Here is a 25,047-nt window from a genome sequence, read left to right on the forward strand (position 1 = left end):
TATAACAGAGATTTCATTTATTATTTTCATCTCTTTAGCACACAAATATTAGACATATTTCAAAGTGGAATGAAATGTTTAGTTACATCATTATTTCTTCAGTATTTACATCAGTACTTCAGTCATTGACATTAAACACACAATGTGTCCATTCACTTCTATAAATACTGTACAGTGTGAAAAATATCTACAACAAAAGCTGAAAAACACAAAACCAGGAATTATAAACATGTTTAGTGAACTGTAACAGTATGATGCAACTTTAATGTTGTTTTCCTTTTTCTCAGACTTCTAAGATCAAGTTTTATGTTTAAATAGATCAAGTATATACACATATTTAATCATTAAGATTATATTCAAGTCTTACTGGCCTATTTGTGTAAAGATGAACCAGAAGATGAACAGAAACAAATAAAAGAATTCACACATGCAACTTTCAGGAACAGAAAATCCAGGAGAATTCCAGCGGAGGGAATGAGGACGTGTCAGCACACGGAGAGAATCATATTCATGTGCAGGATAAACTCACTGTAGAGAGAAACAAAACAACTGATCAAAACTATACGATCTCCAGAAGTCTGCCACAGATGTGAGTGCTCTCCGTGACCTCTGACCTGTTTGAAGGTCATGCGTCTGAAAAACTTGTTGATGTGGAAAGTGCCGGCGTCTCTGCTCGCGTCTCCCAGTGGGACGATCTGACTGACCGCAATCGCTGCTTTCATACTGAAACTCTTGAGCAGTTGATCTCCGAGTCCCAGACCGGACGTGGGCCGAGACGACACGCTGATGTACGACGCGTCTTTCTGCAGGGGCTGATAACTCACTGACACACAGAGACAGATGATGTTTAATGATGGTGTAACACAATAAAGTAACATTCCCCAACACTGATGATGCATCTGTCACCTGTTGCCGTGAGAATGGTGTCTGTGGTGCTGCTCAGCTGCAAGAGTATTATGGGATAGTACGGATGCAGCAGGAAGAGTTTGCGCAGAACCGGTTCGGCTGCAGCCACCTGCAGAAACACAATCAAACTCAATTCTACTTTACCTCTACACTGAACACAGTATTACATCATCAACACAATGTTCTGTTGCCTTGGTAACGTTCTGCAATTGTGTGAGGGGATCTCCTGCCCAGAACAGGAACACCGATTGGCCGGACGTGGTTAGAACGGACGAGTCTTCCACCGCCAGACGAGGACAAACAAACTCCGCTTCCCATAAGCTCCGCCCCAGCGCTCCATCAATGATCTGTACCTGTGATTGACACAGAATCTGAGCACTGACTCCACTCACTGCATGTGATTAAGTTAATGAGATGTTAATGATATTCACACCTTCCTGATGCCATTGGCTGACTGATGAATGAGCAGATCAGGAACACCGTCATCATTAAAGTGACCCGACACTGGACGACTGAAAACAAACACACAACATCACAAAACTCACTGACATGATGCCAAAGGGTTGGAGGTGGTTGCTAGGGTGTTTGGCATGTTGCTATGTAGTTGCTAGGGTGTTTGGCATGTTGCAATGTAGTTGCTAGGGTATTTGGCCAGTTGCCATTTTGTTGCTATGTGGTTGCTAGGGTGCTTTAGATCATTGTCTTGATGTTACTAGGGAATTTGGCCAGTTGCCATTTTGTTGCTATGTGGTTGCTAGGGTGCTTTAGATCATTGTCTTGATGTTACTAGGGAATTTTAGGTGGTTACCATGTTGTTGTTATGTGGTTGCAAGGGTGTTTTGGGTGGTTGTCATGGTGTTGCTATGTGGTTGCTAGGTGTTTTAAATGGTTGCCATCATCTTGCTATGTGGTTGCTAGGGTGTTGCCATGGTGTTCCTATGTAGTTGCTAGGGTGTCTTGGGTGGTTGCCATGGAGTTGCTAGGGAGTTTCAGGTGGTTGCCATTTTGTTGCTATGTGGGTGCTAGGGTGCTTTATGTGGCTGTCATGGTGTTGCTAGGGAGTTTTATGTGGTTACCGTGTTGTTGCTATGTGGTTGCTAGGGTGTTTTGGGTGGTTGTCATGGTGTTGCTATGTGGTTACTAGGTGTTGTAAATTGTTGCCATGGTGTCGCTATGTGGTTGCCATGGTGTTGCTATGTGATTGCTAGGTGTTGTAAATTGTTGCCATGGTGTCGCTATGTGGTTGCCATGGTGTCGCTATGTGGTTGCTATGGTGTTGCTATGTGGTTGGTAGTGTGTTTTGGATGGTTGTCATGGTGTTGCTATGTGGTTGCTAGGTGTTGTAAATGGTTGCCATGGTGTTGCTATGTGGTTGCCATGGTGTCGCTATGTGGTTACCATGGTGTTGCTATGTGGTTGCTAGGTGTTGTAAATGGTTGCCATGGTGTCGCTATTTGGTTGCCATGGTGTTGCTATGTGGTTGGTAGTGTGTTTTGGATGGTTGCCATGGTGTGGTTGGGGTGTTTGGGATGGTTTTTGGCATGTTGCTGCGTGGTTGCTAGGGCATTTTGAGTGGTTGCCATAGTGTTGCTGGGGTGTTTTGGGCGGTTGCCATCATCTTGCTATGTGATTGCTAGGGTGTTTTGAGGGTTGCCATGGTGTTGCTATGTAGTTGCTAAGGTGTCTTGGGTGGTTGCCATGGTGTTGCTAGGGAGTTTTAGGTGGTTGCCATTTTGTTGTGATGTGGTTGCTAGGGTATTTTAGGTGGCTGTCATGGTGTTACTAGGCAGTTTTAGGTGGTTACTATGTTGTTGCTATGTGGTTGCTAGGGTGTTTTGGGTGGTTGTCATGGTGTTGCTATGTAGTTGCCAAGGTGTTTTAAGTGGTTACCATAGTGTTGCTATGTGGTTGGTAGTGTGTTTTTGCATGGTTTTTAGCATGTTGCTACTGTATGTGGTTGCTTGGGTGGTTGCCATGGTGTTGCTATGTGGTTGCGAGGGTGGTATTCTGGTCACACTCACACACACACCTGTGCATAGAGGTGAGACTGAGAGTCCATGCAGCATGTGTGTCACTCTGTTTCAGAACAGACAGTGTGTTGTTCACTCCACAAACCAGGATCCAATCACTGTGACTCGTGTTCAGAACCGACATGCTGTCTAGATTATTGTGATTATGACACAAACCAGCCACCAGAGGGAACAAGAACTCCACCTGCTCAGAGCCACTGACAGACAGATACACACAGACAGATAGACAAGTTTCAGTAAGATTGTACAGTATGTTATTTGTGAGGTAGATTGTGTTCATTATATCTGCTGTCCACATTCACACTGCATTTAAATCCAGTGAGTGTTTCATCTCATTCTGTTCACACACAGTTCAGTTATTTACAGTTACTCCACATTTACATTAAATCTGCTGCTACAGCAGTGACTTAAAATTAATTACATTATTATCAAGTTATATTCAAATAATCAAACATCTTTAAAATACTATAAAAACACTAGACATTAAGATGTAAACACACATATTTCTAACTGCTAATGATGTGACTGTAAACTGTAATGGTTTGTTGTTTACAGCCATTGCTATAGTAATCACTGTCAATCATCATGAGCTCAGGAGCATTCACACTCAGAATGATCACTGAAGAGATTCAGTCCTGTATTTACATGCTGTTGTTTTCAGTGTGTGTTGTAGTTGTGTGCGTTGTGGTCGTGTGCGTTATGGTCGTGTGGGTTGTGGTTGTGTATGTCGCAGTAGTGTGTGTCGTAGTTGTGTGTGTTGTGGTTGTGTGTGTTGCAGTAATGTGTGTTGTATTAGTGTTTGTTGTAGTTCTGTAGTTGCTGTCACCTGCTGATGTGTATGAGTGATGTATTGATCTTTCTAAGTCGTTCCCAGTCGGGGTCCTTCAGTCGGACTCTAGACGCGGCTGTCCTGCCAGTGGCCTGACTGTAAATATAACTGAGAGACACACCCTCTACAGTGCCTGCACACACACACACACACACACTATCAATATGATTTAAGAGATCATTAATATCCATTAATTAAAGGTGCACGAAGTAAGTTCTTGTTCATGTTGTTTTAGACTTACACTGACACCTAGTGGATTGGATGCAGCATAATTTAAAATCAGTAGTTTTCAGTTTCAGTTGCTATTGTAGAAATGTAGTATTCACAGTCAGTCATGATTACTTTAATCAATGAGTGAAAGTGTTCAATAACAGGACGGTTACTGAGATTAAGTGAGTAGTATTCAGCTGGTCATGTGATTCTAACATGTGTGCAGTCTCTCCATGTAGAATAAAACAGCTTTTATAAGATTACTGATATTACTGGAATCTTCATTTTAATGTCAGTGATCATGATTTCCTACATATATTCCAGAATTACAAATAATTTCTTTAGAAGTACAGCTTTTTTAATGAGGAAACTATTACTTAAAACCTGATGCAGTGTTTGTAAACTGAAAGTGTGTGACACTCACCGAGTCCAAACAGGATGTAGTAAGCTCCTGTCGCCGTCTCATGCAGCAGCGGACCAATCAGCTTCCCCTGTGCAGTGAGGTTAAAGTTCACCGGCTGGCCAATCAGTGCTCCTGACCTCCCTGAGATCAAGATGAGTGCAAGATCAGACACCTGCAGAGATCAGAATGACCATCATCCTCAACTTCATGACAGTAGCAAGCAAAACAGTTTTATCTTGTTTAATTACAGTTCTTTAATGTTTTGCTAAAGTCACTGACAGATGGATTAATTTTAACATTATGAACGTTGCCATAGAAACAAATCATTGTTGAATATGAGGTGGTGAAGGTCAGAGGTCAGTGTTGAAGTTTGATGTGACCTGGTCAGCTGGTAGTGTTGCGATCAGTAGTTCTGGAAATGCATCTCCCTGCAGATCCGGCAGCAGAACAGCGTGAGACTTCACGTCACTGACAGCTGCAGTCCAGGACGTCCTGCCTGAAACACACATTATACACACACACTGTCACACAAATCCTCATCAACTGAAAATACAGTGACCATCTGCCCCTTTCCCCTATTGGGCCAAACAGTTCTCATTACAGAACCGATTCGATTGACTAAAACTATTCAATTCAAAAACTAATGAATAAAATTAAAATGTGAAAACACCCTAAAGTTCATCAAGAGTGGGAGCACAAAACACATTAGGGACACACTAAACAACACACATGACACTAAAATAATGCAGTAAATATTATCTAAACAATATAAAACACTCCAATGTACATAAATGATATCTAAAATTATAAGTATAAATATTTGAATAAAATATATTCATATGTGATGGGTCACACAGAGACTTCTGAGAATTAATAAATACTGTTATTCACTGTAATTTTAAGAATAGTTTACTATAAAAAACATTAGATGTATTGTCTTGTTAAACATGATACAAATGCTCACCATTAACTATAAGGTAAATCATACTTTTTACTTCTAAAAAACATATTTTTATAATATTTTACCATAAAATTGCAAGTATTGTATTGTTTTTTGTGATTAACATTTTTATTAATTTTCAAAACAAAGAAAAATATATACAATGATTCAACATTAACTCCCACTACTTCCCCACCCCAATGAAGAACCCCACCCGACCCCAAATGAATATATACATACATATACACATACATACACATACATAAACATATACATATACACACACACACACACACACACACACACACATATATATATATATATATATATATATATATATATATATATATATATATACACACATACCTATAATAAATATACAACTCTAAACTATACCTCTCTCTCCACAGACCCACTGTGAGAACCCCCCAAAAACATCAAATATCTACCCCATTTCCCAATAAAAGAATCCCATTTCCCAGCCTTCTACATGATACCTCTTCGAAGGCTGCCACCCTTCCCATCTCTTCGCACCACTCCCGAATTGAGGGTGCTCCCACCAACTTCCAACCCCTTAAAACAATCTGTCTGCCTATCATCGCACTGGTGAGGACCCAATTGTTTATGTATGTATTACCTACGTCGATGACCGCCCCATCACCCAAAACAGAGAGTCTGGGGCAAAACGAAATCCGAATGCCCAACACGTCACACAGAACACTCTGTACCTTCAACCAAAATTTCTGAATCTCAGCACACCACCAAAAAACATGGGCCATGTCTCCTTCCTCTGATTGGCATCGCCATCTTTAAGACCAAGCCTATACAATTTAGAGGGGGTCCAATAGAACCGATGTAAAATCTTGAATTGTATAAGGCGCACCCTTGCATCTCTCGATGCAGTTTTTATGTTTTTTAAAATCCTAGCCCATTCTCTCTCCTCCAATTCTAGGTTTAAATCTTTCTGCCATAATCTCTTGAGAGTGGTAGAGACTCCATCCCCCAGACTCTGAATTAATAAGGAGTAATACACTGATGCCTAATGACCCTTTCCAAAAGCAGAAATCACCACTCCTAGAGTATCTGCTGATTTAGGGGGGTGTATACTACTCCCAAAAATAGTACAGAGCAGGTGGCACAGCTGTAAATACCTAAAGAACTGAGATCTGGGGATCCCAAAATATTGAACCAAATTTTCAAAGGATCTCATCACACCACTCTCATAAAGATCACCGAGTGTATTAACCCCCCCTCACAATCCACTCAGACCAACAAAAAGGGGACTTATTAATGCATAGTTTAGGGTTCAGCTATATGCTTGAGGCAACATTTAAATGTGAGATAACGGGGTAACTTAACTTCTCCGGTTAGTTTGATAGAAAGGCTTTGTAATGGTGAAATAGGGGCAAGAACTTCCTGTTCAATACAAAACCAGGGAGGGGCTCTCTCAGGTGGAAGCGACCAATAAGCCAAATGTCTGAGACCGAATGCATAATAATAAAACAAAATCTTGGGTAGGCCTAGCTCACCTTTGTCAATCGGCCTTTGTAATTTATTGAAATTTAATCTAGTATGTTTACCATTCCAAATGAAGGACTTCGCTATGCTATCAAATTGCTTAAAATAAGAGAGGGGGACACCTATAGGGAGAGATTGTAGCAGGTAGTTGAATTTTGGAATACAATTAATTTTAATAATATTAACCTTCCCAAACATAGATAAATGTAATGAAGCCCATCTGCCCACATCGCTCGAAAATCTTTTTATTAAAGGGTCAAAATTAACTCTAATTAAATCACACAAATTTGATGGGAATAAAATTCCCAAATTCTTAATTCCCTGTTTGGGCCACTGGAAGGCGCCCGGCTGAAAAGCCGTTACTGGACAGTACGCTGTCAGAGACAAAGCTTCGGATTTAGACCAATTAACTCTGTATCCTGAGAATTTAGAAAAGGAATTAATAATTCTGTGGAGGCAAGGCATAGATCTAGTGGGGTCGGAGATGAATAATAAAATATCATGTATGTAAAGCAGAAGCTTATGCACCACACCTCCCGCCATCACCCCTGGAAAATCGTCCTCCTTTCTTATCGCGGCTGCTAATGGTTCCAGGGCAAGACAGAACAATAATGGGGAAAGAGGGCAACCCTGCCAGGTGCCCCTATCCAGAGTAAAATAATCTGAAATTAATCCATTTTTATGTACCGCTGCTACAGGGTGTCTATAAAATAACTTAATCCATCCAATAAAAGTATTCCCGAACCCGTACATTTCCAAAATCTTAAAAAGATATCCCCATTCTACCATATCAAACACCTTTTCGGCGTCAAGTGAGATGGCAGCGACCGGAGATTGATCATTCGCCACTGACCACATGATATTGATGAGATGCCTAATATTATCAGAAGAGCTGCGGCCCCGAATAAATCCCACCTGATCTATATGTATAAGAGATGTCATAACTTTACTTAATCGATTAGCCAGAATTTTTGACAAAAGTTTAACGTCTAGTTGGATCAGGGAAATTGGACGGTAACTCTTACACTCACTTGGATCTTTGTCCTTTTTAAGAATCAGACTGATCCGGGCTTGTGTCATGGTTGGTGGAAGCTTCCCATTCTTTAATGATTCAGTATAAATGGTAGAGGTTGCTAGAGATTTAATCAAATCAAATCAAATCAATAAAAGTGATTTTATTTTATTTTATTTGATTAAACCTCTAGCAAAAGTGGGGCCAGTTCTGTAGCATAAGATCTAAAATAAATTCAGCAGCAAAACCATCTGTCCCCGGAGTCTTGCCTGTAGGTAAGGCCTTAATTACCTCATCAAGTTCCTCCAAGGTTATCTCAGAATCAAGAGAGTTTTTTTGTTCAGTCTTCAGTTTAGGAAGTTCTAATGGTTCCACAAAGTTTCTAATATCTTCATCAGTAGATGAAGACGTGAACCTATAGAGATCAAGATAGAATTCTTTAAAAGCATTATTAATATCAATGGCCGAGGTAAATATTTCACCACCAGCAGATTTCACTGAGAGAATGGTAGAAAAAGACTCTCTCTGCTTTATATATCTAGCCAAAAGTTTTCATGCTTTGTCCCCCGACTCAAAGTATGACTGTCTTGCCCTGAACAACCAAAACTCCACTTTCCACGACAAAATAGTATTATATCTGTATTTCAATCGGGTCAATTCTCTGAGACCATCAGACGACATACGGCGCTTCAGCTCTGCCTCTGCACAGTTAATAGTCCCTTCCAACTCCACAAGTTCTCGTGCTTTGGATTTTTTAATGAATGAGGCATACTGTATGATCCGACCCCTAAGAACCGCCTTAAGTGCCTCTCAAGCCACGCCCACAGAGGATACTGAGGACCAGTTGGTCTCCATATAAACATTGATTTCAGTCTTTAACATTTGTTGGAAATCAGGATTTTGCAAAAGGGACACATTAAGGCGCCAACTATAAGATTTATTTTTCTCTATATGTGGCAACACCTGCTTAAACTCACCAGGGCATGATCTGAGATATTTCCAACTGAACAATCAACAACAGATTCAATGAGGGATTTAGAAATATATAAAAAAAATTATTCTACAATAAATCTTATGGACTGATGAAAAAATGTTTCCCTATCTGTCACTCACTCGACGTTGGTGTCGATGTAGTGACACTAGGGGTCACTCTTGGGAGCCCGAGACACCTCTGGTCTTTCATAAAAGGCCAATGAAAATTGGCAAGTGGTATTTGCATGCCACTCCCCTGAACATACAGGTATAAAAGGAGCTGGTATGCAACCACTCATTCAGATTTTCTCTTCGGAGCCGAATGGACATGCTCACTGAGCTGAATACTATTGTTCATTAACCTCTGCTGGATCTGACGGCGCATTTCAGCGGCTTCTCCCTCCTCTGCACTGGTGCACTGCAGAGAACGCCCCTGGGTGCTTCGGCAGAAAAACTAGAGAGTATATTTTCTGAAAGAGCATTTTTCCCCTCTAAAAGAGTATACATTTCTCTAAAAGAGCGCACACATGGAACGTCTTTTTAAAGATGCGTCTTTTTAAAGATGCTTTTCTGATTGTGTGTTATTCCTGGTTGTGCTTGTTATCTCTCGCCTTCTAACGGTCACGATCACTGTCTTTCGTGTCTGGGCACTGCTCACGCGGAGACAGCGTTCGTGGATGGTCATGTTCTAATTGCGAGAATATGTCCATGGCAACGTTGCGGTCGCGGCTCGCCTTTGTAAGAAAGCGAGCCACCCCAGAGGCTCCCGCCTCGGTCCTTTTACCCACGGGTTTGAGGCCAGCGCGGCTAGCACTGGGGGCGATTTGGGGATCCCAATGGGACCGCCTCCGCCGGGTCCCATTCCCCAGCATGCTCGTCTCCGGGTGAGTCCGCCGGCTCGTCTCACGCCGAGTTCTCGATAGTAGAGAAGTAGATGGATGCTAGCCAGCATATCCTGCCCCGGCGCGGCTCAAGATCCTGCACCCCATCTACTCATCGCCAAGGGCGTCCCCCTGCGGTGACTGCACCGGCTCCACCGCAGCCCGCCCCTTCGGCCTGGCCCCGGCGTGGAGCCCACCGCAGGAAGCAGACGCCACCCGTCTCGCGGCTGCCCAGAACCCGTGAAAGGCTTCAAAGCGCCCTTGAGACGGGCGACCCAGGGACAACGAAACCCGCTGCTCTAGAGCTGGTAAGCAGATCTTCATCTTTTTGTTACCTTTTGCATTTAATTGCGAATGCCCAAGTGGCTGCAGTACTCAAGAGCTCAGCAGAGTGGTTTCCTTGTTCCCTGGGTCACGTATCCAGTGTGTACGGCTGGCATCACGACCACCGTCCACCACTCCATTTGGCAGGTTGGCGCTCCAGCAGCGGTCTTCCGCGTCCTGTCCAGGGGCCAGACATGGAGATTCCAGAGGTCTGGGTGCGGGTGCCGGATGGTGCCCCTTCCCTGAGAAAGAAGGTCCTTCCTCAGGGGAATTTGCCCGGGGGGAGCTGTCGCGAGGAGCGTGAGGTGAGCAGCTGTGGCACAAATCCGCCCCCGATGTGACAGTTTCCACGGGTCACGAGGACAGGCCTCTTCCTCCCCCGTCACAGGCTGTTCCGGGGTGGTCACAAGGAGCCAGGTAAATGCTTCGATGTCCTCGGACTCAGCACGGCCACGACGTGGTGTGGCACCTCGAGCTCCACCCCGCCGCGAGGCCCCACCTGCCGGTACATCTGATGACATTGTCCCTTTGGTCCCCCTTGCGCAGAACTTGGACGCATGGCTTGCGCCTTCCAGTCCGTCACGAGGGCTGGTCCGGACCGTCCGACTCGGCTGCGCGATTCACTTCGCCGGGCATCCGCCCAGGTTCAGCGGTGTCCACTTCACCGTGGTGAAAGATGAAAACGCTGCTACCTTGCGCGGAGATCGCTACCCTCCTACGGAAGGACGCGATAGAACCTGTCCCTCCAGCCGAGATGAAGAAAGGGTTTTACAGCCCCTAATTCACTGTACCGAAAAAAGGCAGTGGGTTGCGGCCAGTCTTGGACCTGCGAGTACTGAACCGGGCTTTACACAGACTCCCGTTCAAGATGCTGACGCAAAGACGCATTCTAGCGAGCATCCGGCATCAAGATTGGTTTGCGGCGGTAGACCCGAAGGATGCGTACTTTCATGTCTCGATCCTTCCTCGACACAGACCCTTCCTGCGGTTCGCGTTCGAGGGTCAGGCATATCAGTACAAGACCTCCCTTTCGGCCTGTCCCTATCTCCTCGCGTCTTTACAAAGATCGCAGAGGCTGCCCTTGCCCCGTTAAGGGAGGTGGGCATTCGCATTCTCAACTATCTCGACGACAGGCTAATCTTAGCTCACTCTCGAGACATGTTATGCGCACACAGGGACCTGGTGCTCTCACACCTCAGCCGACTAGGACTTTGGGTAAACTGGGAAAAGAGGAAGCTCCTCCCGGTTCAGAGCATCTCTTTTCTCGGTTTGGAGTTGGACTCAGTCTCCTTGACGGTGCACCTTACTAATGAGCGCTCCTAGTTGGTGCTGGCCTGTTTGAAGGCGTTCAAACAGAAAACAGCGGTTCCACTGAAACTTTTTCAGAGGCTCCTGGGGCATATGGCATCCTCGGCGGTGGCCACCCCACTCGGGTTGATGCATATGAGGCCGCTTCAGCACTGGCTCCAGACTCGAGTCCCGAGATGGGCATAGCGCCACAGGACACACCGCGTGGCCATTACGTCGGTCTGTCACCGTCTTTTCAGCCCTTGGACCGACCTCTCGTTTCTACGAGCAGGTGTTCCCCTAGAACTGGTCTCCAGGCGCGTCGTGGTCACAACAGACGCCTCCAAAACGGGCTGGGGCGCTGTTGGCAACGGGCACGCAGCCGCTGGCCTCTGGACGGGTCTGCGGCTGCGTTGGCACATCAACTGCCTCGAGTTACTGGCAATTCTGCTCGCCCTGCGGAGGTTCTGGCTGTTGATCCAGGGCAAGCACGTGCTAGTTCGGACAGACAGCACGGCAGCGGTAGCATATGTCAACCGCCAAGGCAGTCTGTGCTCCCGCTGTATGTCACAACTCGCCCGCCGTCTCCTCCAACGGAGTCAGCAGCACCTCAAGTCGCTGCAAGCCACTCGCATCCCGGGCAACCTCAATACTTCGGTGGACGCGCCGTCACAACAGGTTACCCTCAAGGGAGAGTGGAGACTCCACCTTCAGGTGGTCCAGCTGATTTGGAGTCGATTCGACAGGCACAGGTGCACCTGTTCGCCTCCCAAGAATCCTCCCCACTGCCCGCTCTGGTACATCCTGACTGAGGCCTTCCTCGGCATAGACGCGCTGGCACACAGCTGGTCCCCTGGCATTCGCAAATATGCGTTTTCCCCCAGTGAGCCTGCTTGCACAGACCCTGTGCAAGGTCAGGGAGGATGAGGAGAAGGTCGTCCTGGTAAGCACCCTATTGGCCCACCCAGACGTGGTGCTCGGACCTCACGCTCCTCGCGACAGCTCCCCCCGGGCAAATTCCCCTGAGGAAGGACCTTCTTTCTCAGGGAAGGGGCACCATCCGGCACCCGCACCCAGACCTCTGGAATCTCCATGTCTGGCCCCTGGACGGGACGCGGAAGACCTAAGCTGTCTCCCACCTGCGATGGTAGACACATCCACTCAGGCTAGGGCTCCCTCTATGAGGCGCCTGTATGCCTTTTAAGTGCCGTCTGTTCGTTAAGTGGTGTTCTTCCCGTCGGGAAGACGCCCAGAGATGCGCAGTCAGATCAGTGCTTTCCTTCCTGCAAGAGAGGTTGGAAGGGAGGCTGTCCCCTTCCATCTTGAAGGTGTACGTTGCTGCCATAGCAGCACACCACGACGCAGTTGACGGTAAGTCCTTAGGGAAGCATGATCTGATCATCAGGTTCCTAAAAGGCGCCAGGAGGCTGAATCCCTCCAGGTCGCGCCTCGTTCCCTCATCGGACCTCTGTAGTTTTTCAGGGTCTACAGAGAGCCCCCTTTGAGCTTTGCAGTCAGCCGAGCTTAAGGCACTCTCCTTGAAGACTGCCCTCCTGACTGCGCTCACTTCCATCAAGAGGGTAGGTGACCTGCAAGCGTTCTCTGTCAGCGAAACGTGCCTGGAGTTCGGTCCGGGCTATTCTCACGTGATCCTGAGACCCCGACCGGGCTATGTGCCCAAGGTTCCCACCACTCCTTTTAGGGACCAGGTGTTGAACCTGCAAGGGCTGCCCCAGGAGGCAGACCTAGCCCTGTCATTGCTGTGTCCGGTGCGCGCTTTACGCATCTATTTGGATCGCACGCAGAGCTTTAGAGTCTCTGAGCAGCTCTTTGTCTGCGTTGGCGCACAGCGGAAAGGAAGCGCTGTCTCCAAGCAGAGGATCACCCACTGGCTCATTGACGCCATAACTATGGCATATCTCGCCCAAAACATGCCACCCCCGGTAGGGCTACGAGCCCATTCTACCCATGGTGTAGCGGCTTCTTGGGCCCTGGCTAGAGGTGCCTCTCTAACAGACATTTGCAAAGCAGCGGGCTGGGCAACACCCAACACCTTTGCAAGGTTCTACAACCTCCGGGTGGAACCGGTTTCGTCCCAGGTAGTGGCACGCAACACAAGCGGATAAGCCCGGGATAGCCGGACGGGTGTATCGCTTGCACATAGCGCCTTCCACCTCCTTTTGAGCTGAAGATGTGCGCTGTTAATTCCCAGTAGTGTTCACAAAAGTTGTTCCCTGGTTGACTTCCTCCGAGCCCTGTGGCAGTCGAGTTTTCGGAGAGACTCGCTGCCGGCCCAGTACATCCGCTAACTAAGAGCCCGGTTCTGGGGTAGGTGCTCCGCATGTGGTGGTTCCCTGTAAGGCTAACCCCATGCGATCTATATCTTCCGCTAATTCATTTCCCTGCTGGCAAACTGCGTCTTCCTTGGGCAGAGCCCCTCTGCCCCAGTCTCCATGTTGTAGTAACTCCTCCCCCATTGGGTAGGATCTACCTTGAAGGCTCTCCACATGGTTGGAAAGACCATGTGATGTATTCTTCCACTTAAATATCCCCCCCTCTCTTGGGGCGAGGTGTGGTCTCCACAGTGTCCTCCCCTTGGGAGGGACACCCACCGACTAGACCTGGCGGCCCAGTCGGATAATCCCCCTTCTCTTTTAGGGAGTGGAAAAAGAGAAGGGGAAAGAGGCCACGACTGGGTTAAGCTTGTCTCTATCTCTGGGTAGTCGACTTGTCCCCAAAAATGGCCGTTCGACACTCATAACTGTGTTGGGGGAGGTTACGTGTCGACCTGGTGTGCTGGCTATGAGGCACACAGCAAGTCTGCCCACCACACACCGCCAGTTCACGTAACACAGTTCAGCCTTGTGGCGTTTTGTATAGGGACCCCTAGTGTCACTACATCGACATCAATGTCGAGTGAGTGACAGATAGGGAACGTCATGGTTACTGGTGTAACCTCCATTCCCTGATGGAGGGAACGAGACGTTGGTCCCTCCTGCCACAACGCTGAACTACCCGCTGAAATGGCCGGACCTTATATCGGCTCCTCAGCGTAAAACCTGAATGAGTGGTTGCATACCAGCTCCTTTTATACCTGTATGTTCGGGGGAGTGGCATGCAAATACCACTCGCCAATTTTCATTGGCCTTTTATCAAAGACCAGAGGTGTCTCGGGCTCCCAAGAGTGACCCCTAGTGTCACTACATCGACACCAACGTCTCGTTCCCTCCATCAGGGAACGGAGGTTACACCAGTAACCATGACGATAGTCCCTACCAGATGGGTTCAAAAGTCTCCAAATATCCAAAAGACCAAGATTTTTTACACATACTGTGAAGCATCAATGTTGCTCTAGGGGGCTTCCACACTTTTGCTTCACTATGATCAAAGACTGAGTCCATCAAAAGATTAAAGTCTCCTCACAATATTATATCATGAGGGGTGCCAGCGGTTTGCAACATCCCTTCAAGATCTATAAAAAAGCCCTGATCATCAACGTTAGGTGCGTAAATATTAGCCAAAATCAACCTTTGCCCCTGAATTTCTGCTGAAACAATAATGACTCTTCCTAATTTATCTTTAATCTGTTTGAGAAATTTGAATTGTAAATGTTTATTAATCAATATAATGACTCCCCTGCTCTTACTTGAGCCAACATTAAAGAAAACATGTCCACCCCATATCTTCCCAAATTTTTCAGCTTCCTGCAGGGAAAGATTTCTTTAAGGAACACTATATCATATTTCTTATGTTTAAGAAAAGAAATAACCTTCCTTCTTTTATGGGGTGCCACAATCCATTCACATTCCATGTGGAGAGAGACAATCCACTCATACTAACATCTGACATTTTGATATAGTAGAAAAATAGATTGTGTGTCAAAAAATTATAAAGACCGCATTCCACATTGGTGCAACAATCAAACCCTGAACTTCCCCCTGAACAAAACTAAACAAAACAAAAAAAAAAAAACAGAAAAAAGAAAACGTGTGCATTAAACCGCGCATGACAGCACCAACGTTGCTTGCTGTGGGCAAGTGAATGTTTTGTGGCCATCCTTAGTATCTATTCTCAGTTTGGCCGGGAATATCAGTATAAAAAAGCGATCTTCCATTGATGTAAGAGTTTCTTGCATTCCTTGAATCGATCACATTTCTCTCTTGTCAAATTCGCAAAGTCTGGGAACAAGAAAATGTTGTGGTTCTTCCAAGAAAGCCTTCCTTTACTCCTTGCGTAACACAAGATCTTTATCGGATGATCTCAGAAATTTGGGCAGAATTGATCGGGGTCTGTCTCCCTCCACGGATCTCTGAGCTGGAACTCTGTGAGCTCGCTCGATTTCCAGCTTATGGCCTGTTATGTCGAGCAGACTCGGGAAGAGCTCATCTAGGAATTTCACCATATCACCATTTCACCAGGCCTCAGAAATTCCAACAATTTGGATGTTGTTTCGCCGGTTACGATTCTCAAGGTCTTCCAACTTTTCCCATATGCGCTCCAAATCCACCTTCGCTAGCGGGTTAGCAGCTAATTCCCTCTCCGATGACTCCAGATAATCGATCCATTTCTCAACATTCGACACTCTTGTAACCAACTCAGTGAATTTCGTTTCCATGGCAGTGATCGATCGACGTATTACAGCAAGATCCTCCAAGTTAGCAATGACCTTCGTCAGAATTGCCGACATGTTCGACAGTTGACGCTGGATCTCTTTCACCTCACTGGCCAAAATGAGTCCCGGGCTTGCGGCCTGCTGCTCGGGTGCGTCAGCTTGAGCATGCAAGTGTCTTTTAATGTCTCCAGGATTTTGAATTCTTTGACATATTGTCTCCCTAGAACAGTTAAGAATCAGTGTGTATCAAATCTCACCGGTTTATGACACAAAAAGTATTAAAACTAGCAAAGTGCGCAGCATTCACCCTCGCATGGCACTACGTGACTCCCTTTACTTATCTTTTCAAAGCTGGTGTTCTCAGCTTGCACCAGGATTGAATAATTAATTAGCTTGTATGGTTTCACTGTTTGCAAGTTTATTTCCACTGTTTTTATTGTTGATTTTGATCAACTGCCAATAATGCAAGATGATGTTGTCCAATAGATTAAAAGCATGCATTAAACTTCCCTGTGGAAAGATTCCACTTGTCATGTGGTAAGTGATTAAACGTGTCAAAAAGGTAAATTCAGTATGTGAAATGTTCAAATAAAATGATTCTTTAATGTTTAAGTACAACGTACATTAGATTTGTTGGTAATAGTTAATGTATCAACTGAAATGTTCAAGTTAAATTTACTCACTCACTTTAATCAATATTATGGCATGAAGTTTTATTTTATAGCATTAAAATTTACTTAGAAAAAAAGTGTGCAAAAACTTGCGAAATAAAAATTAAGTAAATCTTACTATTTTTTTTTTCTGTGTATAAACCCTGTTTACACCTGGTATTAAGATGTAATGCACCAAAATAAAAATTATTTTAAATTAGACTTTGGAATAATTTAATTCTAAATGTTGTTTTTTATTACGAATGCACTGAAACCACTTTTTGTTTAACTACACATTTCATTATAAAATAGAGTAGACAGAAAATAATTAAAAGAATTAGCCTATAAATAAAACCTTAATTGTTAACTACTGGACTGGATAATTCAGCAGCACAATTTAATTCAGTTCTATTGACACTTTTTTCACATTGTATGTGGATTATTTAGTGGATCACTTTTGTGTTCACTTTAGTTGTGATATCACATTACTTAATCAATTTAAATATTATTGTAATACATAATAAACGAATATTATTTTTGTTATTTTTGTTAATAATTATAATAATATACTGTAGTTATATTATACAATAATACAATTTCAGTCATAATTTCTTAATACTTAAAGCCCTCTGGCTTTTATTTTGGCGCGACACTCCAGGCAGAACTTTGAGTTTCAGTCTGTTAGCGACTTCACAGTAGTTTAATATACAGCGCTGAAAACAGAAGCGAATCATGAGCCGCGAGTGTGAACAACAGAGCGCCGCTCATTCACTGCACATACAGACTGTATATGTTACGACATGATAATAAAGCACTAAATTAGAGTGTGTGTTTGACCTGTGGAGGCGTTGATGCTGATGATGTGACTGGAGCTGATCAGAATACAAGCAGACGTCTCCAGTGACTGTTTCCTGTTGTGAGGATCAGCACTTCCTGTCTGTAGTCCACACTGCAGTGAGATGAGTGGCTCTCTGAGCATCCGCCTCCACAACACATGCCCACTGATGCCACTCACTGCCAACACACTGTACTCTACACACAAACACACATGGTCAGAAGAGTCATGGAAGTTTCTATTTTGCATATAAAGGCCAAAATGTACACTACGGAAGTACGTTAACACAGATGCAAGCACTTGGCCAACGTGCGGTCCAGTTGAACATAATAAAACATGCTAGCGGCATGCTAAAACATGCTAACAACACCTAGCTAAGTGCTAAAACATGCTAGTAACGTGATAAAACATGCTAGCAACACCTAGCTAAGTGCTAAAACATGCTAGCAACACCTAGCTAAGTGCTAAAACATGCTAGCAACATGATAAAACATGTTTACAACACGTAGCTAAGTGCTAAAACATGCTAGCAATGCTTAGCTAAGTGCTAATACATGCTAGCAACATGTTAAAACATGCTAGCAACATGCTTCTGGCATGCTAAAACATGCTAACAACATGCTAAAACATGCTAACAATACCTAGCTAAGTGCTAAAACATGCTAGCAATGCTTAGCTAAGTGTTAAAACATGCTAGCAACATGATAAAACATGTTAACAACACATAGCTAAATGCTAGTACACTACCAATACCTAGCTAAGTGCTAAAACACGCTAGCAACATAATAAAACATGCTAACAACACCTAGCTAAGTGTTAAAACATGCTAGCAACATGATAAAACATGTTAACAACACCTAGCTAAGAGCTAAAACATGCTAGCAACATGATAAAACATGCTAACAACACCTAGCTAAGTGTTAAAACATGCTAGCAACATGATAAAACATGTTAACAACACCTAGCTAAGTGTTAAAACATGCTAGCAACATGATAAAACATGTTAACAACACCTAGCTAAGAGCTAAAACATGCTAGCAATGCCTAGCTAAGTGCTAATACATGATAACAACATGTTGAAACATGCTAGCAACATGCTAGTGGCATGCTAAAACATGCTAGCAACATGCTAACAATATCTAGCTAAGTGCTAAAACATGTTAGCAATGTCTAGCTAAGTTCTAAAACATGCTAGCAACATGATAAAACATGCTAACAACATCTAGCTAAGTGCTACAACATGCTAGCAATATGAAAAAACATGCTAACACCACCTAGCTAAGTGTTACAACATGCTAGCAACATGATAAAACATGTTAACAACACCTAGCTAAGAGCTAAAACATGCTAGCAATGCCTAGCTAAGTGCTAATACATGATAGCAACATGTTAAAACATGCTAGCAACATGCTAGTGGCATGATAAAACATGCTAACAATGCCTAGCTAAGTACTAATACATGCTAACAATGCCTAGCTAAGTGCTAAAACATGCTAACAATGCCTAGCTAAGTGCTAAAACATGATACAAATGCCTATCTAAGTGCTAATATATGCTAGCAATGCCTAGCTAAGTGCTAATACATGCTAGTAACATGATAAAACATGCTAGCAACACCTAGCTAAGTGCTAAAACATGCTAGCAACATGATAAAACATGATAACAACACCTAGCTAAGTGCTAAAACATGCTAGCAACACCTAGCTAAGTGCTAAAACATGCTAGCAACATGATAAAACATGTTTACAACATGTAGCTAAGTGCTAATACATGCTAGCAACATGTTAAAACATGCTAGCAACATGCTATTGGCATGCTAAAACATGCTAACAACATGCTAAAACATGCTAACAATACCTAGCTAAGTGTTAAAACATGCTAACAACACCTAGCTAAGTGTTAAAACAAGCTAGCAACATGATAAAACATGTTAATAACACCTAGCTAAGAGCTAAAACATGCTAGCAATGCCTAGATAAGTGCTAATACATGATCGCAACACCTAGCTAAGTGCTAAAACATGCTAGCAACATGAAAAAACATGCTAACAACACCTAGCTAAGTGCTAAAACATGCTAGCAACATGATAAAACATGCTAACAACACTTAGCTAAGTGTTAATACATGCTAGCAACGACTAGCTAAGTGTTAAAACATGCTATCAACATGATAAAACATGCTAACAACACCTAGCTAAGTGCTAAAACATGCTAGCAACATGATAAAACATGCTAACAACACCTAGCTAAGTGCTTAAACATGCTAGCAACATGATAAAACATGCTAGCAACATGCTAGTGGCATGCTAAAACATGCTAGCAACATGATAAAACATGCTAGCAACATGCTAGTGGCATGCTAAAACATGCTAGCAACATGATAAAACATGCTAACAACACCTAATTAAGTGCTAATACATGCTAGCAACACCTAGCTAAGTGCTAAAACATGCTAGCAACATGAAAAACATGCTAACAACACCTAGCTAAGTGCTAAAACATACTAGCAACATGATAAAACATGCTAGCAACACCTAGCTAAGTGCTAAAACATGCTAGCAACATGATAAAACATGCTAACAACACCTAATTAAGTGCTAATACATGCTAGCAACACCTAGCTAAGTGCTAAAACATGCTAGCAACATGAAAAAACATGCTAGCAACACCTAGCTAAGTGCTAAAACATGCTACCAACATGATAAACATGCTAACAACACTTAGATAAGTGTTAATACATGCTAGCAACGCCTAGCTAAGTGTTAAAACATGCTATCAACATGATAAAACATGCTAACAACACCTAGCTAAGTGCTAAAACATGCTAGCAACATGATAAAACATGCTAACAACACCTAGCTAAGTGCTTAAACATGCTAGCAACATGATAAAACATGCTAGAAACATGCTAGTGGCATGCTAAAACATGCTAGCAACATGCTAGTGGCATGCTAAAACATGCTAGCAACATGATAAAACATGCTAACAACACCTAGCTAAGTGCTTAAACATGCTAGCAACATGATAAAACATGTTAACAACACCTAGCTAAGTGCTAATACATGCTAGCAATGCCTAGCTAAGTACTAATACATGCTAGCAACACCTAGCTAAGTGCTAAAACATGCTAGCAACATGAAAAAACATGCTAGCAACACCTAGCTAAGTGCTAAAACATGCTAGCAACATGATAAACATGCTAACAACACTTAGCTAAGTGTTAATACATGCTAGCAACGTCTAGCTAAGTGTTAAAACATGCTATCAACATGATAAAACATGCTAACAACACCTAGCTAAGTGCTAATACATGCTAGCAATGCCTAGCTAAGTGCTAATGCATGCTAGCAACACCTAGCTAAGTGTTAAACATGCTAGCAACATGATAAAACATGTTAACAACACCTAGTTAAGTGCTAATAATTAATTAATAATTATAATAATTTTCTTTATTTATCACACATTATACATTTTGCACATATACAGTGAAATTCTTCTTTTTCACATATCCCAGCTAGGCTGGGGTCAGAGTGCAGGGTCAGCCATGATATGGCGCCCCTGGAGCAGATAGGGTCAAGGGCCTTGCTCAAGGGCCCAACAGTGGCATCTTGGCAGTGCTGGGGCTTGAACCCCCAACCTTCTGATCAGTAACCCAGAGCCTTAACCGCTGAGCTACCACTGCCCCCAAGTGGTAATACATGCTAGCAACACCTAGCTAAGTGCTACAACATGCTAACAACACCTAGCTAAGTGTTAAAACATGCTAGACATGCTAAGAACTGTAATGTCTGTATAAACTTCAAACTTTTAAAACTTGTTTAAACTTTCAGACAACGCTTTTTCACGCCAATGTTAAAGTTTGTGTCTTTTCCTTCAAATGTCTTTGACATTAAACTAGATGTGTTATTATTCTATAAAACTAGACTCGTGTTCCTGGTGGTGCGCTCACCTTTACTCTGAGAGCTCATTGGCTGACTGTTGTTGGCGATGTTCATAACACCAATCAAAACGTCGTCCAGTCCATCTCCGTCAACATCCCACAATGCAACAGGAGGTGATGTCACACCTGAGAGCAAGAACACATTTAGACATTCGTCGATCATTGAGATTGTTTATGTGTTTGAGAGTCACTCACCGCCCACGTCTCCGAGCTCTGCCTCCCACTGCAGTGAGTTGTGTAACATCCCCTGTGGGCAGGGAATGAGAAACGCACACAGCAGCACCAACACGGCAGCACAGGTCAACGGCAGGAGAAACACAGCATTCCGCACCACCCCTCGCACACGCATCACCTTCTCCTCAGAGTCTCCGGCCTGACCACGCCCTAACCCTGCCCCCCCTGTCTCATGCCCCGCCCCCTCTCTCTGAACTCTCAACTCGTCGTCAGCTTCATCAAACTCCTCCTCATCCCTCACACGTCCCCTCAGCTCCGGGACCGCCGGACTCAGACCATTATGAGGATAATTGAGAACCAGATCATCATCTTCGGTTTCATCTTCACTGTCCGCCTGCGTCAGAGGATCATACTCGCCCAGATCTGAACACTTCTTACCTACTCAAACACACATAAACACAGACTACTGAAAACACCTAGTAAACATCAACAAACTCAGACTAATCAAGTCTTTGTGTATGGGGCAGAAATGACATATAGCACGTCTGAATCGAAATACATTCACCAATAAAACTCATTTTAAGGGTCACTCCAGGAAGAAATCGCTCCTTTTTTCAGTGTACCTGTTTGAGAAAATTATTAAAGAGACGTCCCTTGCAAATACATAAAGTTTTTCAATGGAACTGAGTGATTACTATATTCATATACAATAGTATTTACATGGCACTCCAAAGCTTCAAAAGATACCACGATATTAACATAAGTATCAATAAAACATGATATCAACATGGTAAATATCTATAAAACGTGATATTAACATAAGTATCTATAAAACATGATATTAACATGGTGAGTATCTATAAAACATGATATTAACATGGTAAATATCAATAAAACATGATATTAACATGGTAAGTATCTATAAAACATGATATTAACATAAGTAACTATAAAACATGATATTAACATGGTAAGTATCTATTAACATGATATTAACATAAGTAACTATAAAACATGATATTAACATGGTAAATATCTATAAAACATGATATTAACATGGTAAGTATCTATAAAACATGATATTAACATGGTGAGTATCTATAAAACGTGATATTAACATAAGTATCTATAAAACATGATATTAACATAAGTATCTATAAAACGTGATATTAACATAAGTATCTATAAAACATGATATTAACATGGTAAGTATCTATAAAACATGATATTAACATAAGTATCTATAAAACATGATATTAACATGGTGAGTATCAATAAAACATGATATTAACATGGTAAGTATCTATAAAACATGATATTAACATGGTAAGTATCTATAAAACATGATATTAACATAAGTAACTATAAAACATGATATTAACATGGTAAGTATCTATAAAACATGATATTAACATGGTAAATATCAATAAAACATGATATTAACATGGTAAGTATCTATAAAACATGATATTAACATGGTAAGTATCTATAAAACATGATATTAACAAAAGTAACTATAAAACATGATATTAACATGGTAAGTATCTATAAAACATGATATTAACATAAGTAACTATAAAACATGATATTAACATGGTGAGTATCTATAAAACGTGATATTAACATAAGTAACTATAAAACATGATATTAACATGGTAAGTATCTATAAAACATGATATTAACATGGTAAGTATCTATAAAACATGATATTAACATAAGTAACTATAAAACATGATATTAACATGGTAAGTATCTATAAAACATGATATTAACATAAGTAACTATAAAACATGATATTAACATGGTGAGTATCTATAAAACGTGATATTAACATAAGTAACTATAAAACGTGATATTAACATGGTAAGTATCTATAAAACATGATATTAACATGGTAAGTATCTATAAAACATGATATTAACATAAGTAACTATAAAACATGATATTAACATGGTAAGTATCTATTAACATGGTATCTATAAAACATGATATTAACATGGTAAATATCTATAAAACATGATATTAACATGGTAAGTATCTATAAAACATGATATTAACATGGTGAGTATCTATAAAACGTGATATTAACATAAGTATCTATAAAACATGATATTAACATAAGTATCTATAAAACGTGATATTAACATAAGTAACTATAAAACATGATATTAACATGGTGAGTATCTATAAAACGTGATATTAACATAAGTAACTATAAAACGTGATATTAACATGGTAAGTATCTATAAAACATGATATTAACATGGTAAGTATCTATAAAACATGATATTAACATGGTGAGTATCTATAAAACATGATATTAACATGGTAAGTATCTATAAAACATGATATTAACATAAGTAACTATAAAACATGATATTAACATAAGTAACTATAAAACATGATATTAACATGGTAAGTATCTATAAAACATGATATTAACATGGTAAGTATCTATAAAACATGATATTAACATGGTGAGTATCTATAAAACATGATATTAACATGGTATAGTGTTGTTAGGGAACTCAATCCCAGCACAGTGTGTTTAACTAGTCAATTCTGATTATTATTTATTACTGAATTTTGTGTTATTTATAATCTATTTATTCCTGCAGTGTACAGAGAGAGCGTCGTTTATAACCAGAGCGTTCTAGTTTTGACGCGTCGCGTCTGCACATGCTCGTTTGATCCAGTTTAAACGTCTAATTATTATTATCAAACACTCCGATCTTCGCGTATTTTCATTATTCGTGCAGAGTTTAAATGCATCATATCGTTATAACGTCATAATAAGAATGAATCATCACTGACGTCACTAAACAAAACGTGTCCGTCACTGCGGTCACATCTCAACCGTTTTATCGCTATAAATAATTTCATCGTTTATTTGCGATTAATATTTTGACTCACCCGGCAATTTAAGCGCGCGAGAGAGAGCTGCAGCCATTGCACGCGATGATAACAGAGACGCGCGTGCTGCTGCTACCGCTACACTCCGATGCGCGTCAAACGCCGCTCTGAACAGATGCATCATGGGAAATACAGTCTTCTCCATTAGGGTCTTTCTGAAATATTTTACAATTTCAACTTCAAAAAGCATCCAAAAAAACAGACAACAGAATGTATATTCAGGGGTATTATAATAATAGTAATAATAATAATAATAATAATACAAGAATATGCATCTAGTAGATTAGACAGATCGAAAATATGAACATTTTCATCAAACGTGACTGTCAGGCATGTCTGGAACGCTCTTGGGAGGTTATTTCCAGTCATGTCAGTACAGCTCATATCTACATGAATGGAGAAAGACCGAAATCTCATAAATAGTTGGTCAAGATTACGATCAAAGAACATATTTCAAATCAGCAGTAAAATCTGACAACAATGGAATCATAAATCGTGATTTTTTTACTCCAGATTATGCCAAAAAGCTATTATTATCCCCCTGGCTTGTATAGCTAATGCGCATGTGCATTCTAGAGTTGATTGACAGGCGATGTCTGTATCTGAAAGGTG

At 42.0% G+C, this 25,047-nt stretch overlaps 1 protein-coding gene across 4 annotated transcripts; it reads right to left on the reverse strand.

Annotated features, from left to right (window-relative positions):
* LOC127451274 (protein FAM234B-like) lies at positions 1-24,546 on the reverse strand. 4 transcript variants are annotated; one of them, XM_051715834.1, is made up of 13 exons: positions 24,436-24,546; positions 21,544-21,960; positions 21,358-21,474; positions 17,412-17,606; positions 4,759-4,874; positions 4,400-4,550; positions 3,763-3,898; positions 2,936-3,133; positions 1,340-1,418; positions 1,098-1,259; positions 907-1,015; positions 615-823; positions 1-528 (listed from the first exon to the last, which is right to left on the reverse strand). In XM_051715834.1, exons 1-13 carry the CDS (start codon positions 24,470-24,472, stop codon positions 526-528), a joined length of 1,929 nt encoding a protein of 642 aa, XP_051571794.1. In that variant the 5' UTR covers positions 24,473-24,546; the 3' UTR covers positions 1-525. The 4 variants fall into 4 exon arrangements, 3 of the variants coding, with proteins under 3 accessions (XP_051571794.1, XP_051571795.1, XP_051571796.1); XM_051715835.1 differs by lacking the exon at positions 24,436-24,546 and adding an exon at positions 22,088-22,456; XM_051715836.1 differs by lacking the exon at positions 17,412-17,606 and having other exon boundaries at positions 24,436-24,483.
* Between the last annotated feature and the right edge of the window lie 501 nt (positions 24,547-25,047).

The sequence above is a fragment of the Myxocyprinus asiaticus genome, chromosome 14 (assembly GCF_019703515.2).
Source record: "Myxocyprinus asiaticus isolate MX2 ecotype Aquarium Trade chromosome 14, UBuf_Myxa_2, whole genome shotgun sequence".
NCBI lineage: Eukaryota > Metazoa > Chordata > Actinopteri > Cypriniformes > Catostomidae > Myxocyprinus > Myxocyprinus asiaticus.